The following is a 3,141-nucleotide window of genomic DNA, read 5'->3' as shown; positions in this document are numbered from 1 at the left end:
TTATGACACGTCAACTTTTTCCTGCGAAAGTATGCCACGTGTTAAAAAATCATCCGCGAACATAATTTGCTACACAGTGTAGCGAATTACGTCCTGTTTGACACGTGTTATTCTTGCTGGATGTGCTTTCTGACGTGGCATAATTCGCTACACAGTGTAACGAAACTTGCAAATAATTCGTTACACTGTGTAGCGAATTATCCCACGTGGCATTCTGGGAAAGTTACTGTTGGCGTGACAGTCTCGTAATTTTTTTGGCTAGGCGTGGCAAAATGATCTCCGTTCCTCAGTAGTGTGGAAATAACATTTTTTTAGCATTATTTAATAGATTTAATTTATGTAATTATGAACATTATCAAACTTATAATATCAAGATAGTATTAGATGACAATGCAAAAAGCCAATCTGTTTATTTTTGCGTAGATAGCAGAAAATAGCACAACAAAAAAGAAAGTGGACAATAAATGAAAGTAAAGCTGCGTTATCTTTCCGCTTTAATAAATTATCTTTAATATTTACCAATTAAATCGTTTAGTACCCCTATTATTATGAAAGTAAAGTAGTCCAATTTGTTTCAACCTTTCTGGTATATGAAAAAATGCATGCCCTCCAATTAATAATTGAGACGTTATCCGTTCTTTTACTTTAATCTTTCTCATTTCCATTTATCTTCACTTAGAAGTAACTGAAACTGATAAATCCCCCATTGGTTTCAGTTTGAGTTGTGGCTCTTAGACACACACACACACACTGACACACACACATAAAAAGATGTATGTAACTAGGCCTTTGTCTATGTACAGAAGATCACCAAGTACTCTTGAAATACCAACACCAGATGCTCCATATTCAGGTTATTTAGTCATCACAGATGAAGAAGCAGAAGCAGAAGACACGTGTTGTTGGCGTTTATGTAGGCGTAAGAAAGTTAAGAAACTACCTTTCCCTCAAGACAAATTCTTCTCAATAACTCATGCATCAGAGTATCAACAAACTTCAGACACCAAGGTTTGGTTTCTCCCTGTGCCTGATCAGCCTCTCTCTTCCAATCGCTACTATGTCATCAGAGCAAAAGGCAGAAACAAAGGGTATGTGCTTATAGGGTTCTTTCTAAATCTTTTGTGCTAACCATTTTTGCTATTATTATCTTATCTAACTAGTTATGTTTTAGATACAATATAAATATGTTCGAGATATAATAAAGTTATTGATCTACCTTCATCCAATTCTTACTTTTTGGCGGAATTGATTCGTGACACATTATCAAATCAAATGGTCTAAAGTTTGATACTCATTGCCTCCATTAAACTAATAAAAAATCGAATGCATTATTCACCCCTCAAGTCCAAATAGCCCTTGTGTTTAGAGATAATAATAAAACCATTCATAAGGGTCAAATAGTAAAGTTGGTTGTGGCTTTTGACATTATGTATAAGCTATGCAATATTCACATTTCAAACTCAAAACGAACCCTGTGTTTAGAGATAATAATAAATCCATGCATCTTGGGGTGCAGAGTTAGTTACAAAACTTTTCTTAATCACTTGTGATTTGACTATATATGAATTCAACTAGTCCCATTTGAACTTTTTAGATTATATGTCAAACTCAAATGCAACCACAACATTTGTTTGTGTACAATTTTTTTATGAGGAAAGTTTGTGCAAGTAAAATTTATCATCTTACAATGTCAGATAGCATGTGCTCTAATATGTATTTAATAGTCACAATGTTGGAATTGTTCTGATTTTGTAGGAAAGCATGCAAATGCTCAAGAGAAGGGGATATTATCAATTGCTGCTTCAGTGACATCTTGAATGACAAAAAGCCAAAGCCTTTCAGTCTAAAAGACTTGTACCAAATTTTCAAGATTCATAGCCACCAGAGTGGTGGATTTTTTGCTAAGTCAATTGCTCCTGATGGCATTCCTCCAACATTCCTAAGAAAAAAAGGATGGAGAGTTAGAATATCAGGCTCATATAGATCTTGCAGACTAAGTGAAGCTCTTGGTGTTGATGCTCCTCTTAGAGAACAGTTACCAGATTTTAATTTCCCTATCTCTAGAAAACGTTCACCTCCTGTGATTGTAGGAAAATGGTATTGTCCATTTATATTTGTAAGGGAAGGAACTAGACTTAAACACCAAATGAAGAAGTCCATGTTTTATAGCATGACACTTGAGCAAAAGTGGGAAGAGATTTACTCTTGTGGCAGTGATGAAAGTGAAGGGGATGTAGTGGTTGTGAATGTAAATGTGGAAAGAGAGGTGGTTTTGGTCTCAGGCATGGAAGCCACAAAGAATGGAAGAGTTGATTCTAATGGTTTCTTTTGGTTCAGAGCATATAATCCATATAATAAGAGAAGGGTTAATGTGGGCTTAAGTTCAGCAATTATTGAGCATATGAAATGGGTGCAAGAGGAAGGAGGAAGGACTCATGGTCATGGAAGAGAAAGGGTTGTAAGAGTAAGAGAAGAGGTAAGAAGCCAGGGTGAATGGCAGAGGTTTGGTTTTTATGTGTTAGTGGAGAGTTTCTGTTTGAGGACACTTGAAGGGAAATTATTGCTCAGATATGACTTTAGGCACACTCACAAGGTTAAATGCAAATGGGAGTAAGGACTATGCATTAATTACAGAAAAGTTTTTGGTGCTATTGTGTTCCTGCTCTACTCAAAGTGAATTAGTTGATTAATTGATAAATCTTTGAAGAAACCCAAAACTTCCCCATGCTTAAATTGTTTTTGTTTGTAGAGGAATTTATATGCTCACTTAAGATTTAGGACTATGCATGCATGTCTTGTGACCATTTATAAATTAGTGATAGTTGAGCACACTAGAAATTATCTTGGCCAAAAAAAAAAATCCTTTAACTTTATTCTGTGTATAATTTATCTCCTGAAATTTAATTATTGTAATTTATTCCAAAAATTTAGTATTGTTAAACCCAGTGTTGGTCAGTTTAACCAATGGCTTAGTTAAATAGCCAAGTAATTAGTTTGAATTGTTTTATGAAAATATTAGTTAAAAATACACAACTTAGTTTAAGTAGAAAAGATGATCTTACACTAAACATGTCAACCAAATGGAAAGAATTTTGGATAACTTAGTCCTGTTTAACTGTGTTATGTTTTTTTTTGTTTCCT

At 34.4% G+C, this 3,141-nt stretch overlaps 1 protein-coding gene across 1 annotated transcript; it reads left to right on the top strand.

Annotated features, from left to right (window-relative positions):
* The first annotated feature begins 743 nt into the window (after positions 1 to 743).
* Positions 744 to 2,843, top strand: LOC133298386 (uncharacterized). Its single transcript, XM_061497654.1, has 2 exons — positions 744 to 1,088; positions 1,756 to 2,843. The coding sequence occupies exons 1-2, from the start codon at positions 772 to 774 to the stop codon at positions 2,612 to 2,614; spliced, it is 1,176 nt and encodes a 391-aa protein (XP_061353638.1). The 5' UTR covers positions 744 to 771; the 3' UTR covers positions 2,615 to 2,843.
* Positions 2,844 to 3,141: the final 298 nt, after the last annotated feature.

This window comes from Gastrolobium bilobum, unplaced genomic scaffold (genome assembly GCF_033153095.1).
Source record: "Gastrolobium bilobum isolate Gb01-03AN ecotype WA unplaced genomic scaffold, APGP_CSIRO_Gbil_v1 utg34958, whole genome shotgun sequence".
In the NCBI taxonomy this organism is placed as follows: Eukaryota; Viridiplantae; Streptophyta; class Magnoliopsida; order Fabales; family Fabaceae; genus Gastrolobium; species Gastrolobium bilobum.
The sequence above is the reverse complement of the archived record's forward strand: the minus strand, read 5'-3'. Positions and strand labels throughout refer to the sequence as shown.

What these genes read in the sequence shown, in the direction of transcription:
- LOC133298386 (XM_061497654.1), top strand. Translation starts at nt 772, where the DNA reads ATGTATGTAACTAGGCCTTTGTCTATGTACAGAAGATCACCAAGTACT. An exon ending in GCAAAAGGCAGAAACAAAGG is followed by an intron (nt 1,089 to 1,755) that starts GTATGTGCTTAT and finishes CTGATTTTGTAG; the next exon opens with GAAAGCATGCAAATGCTCAA.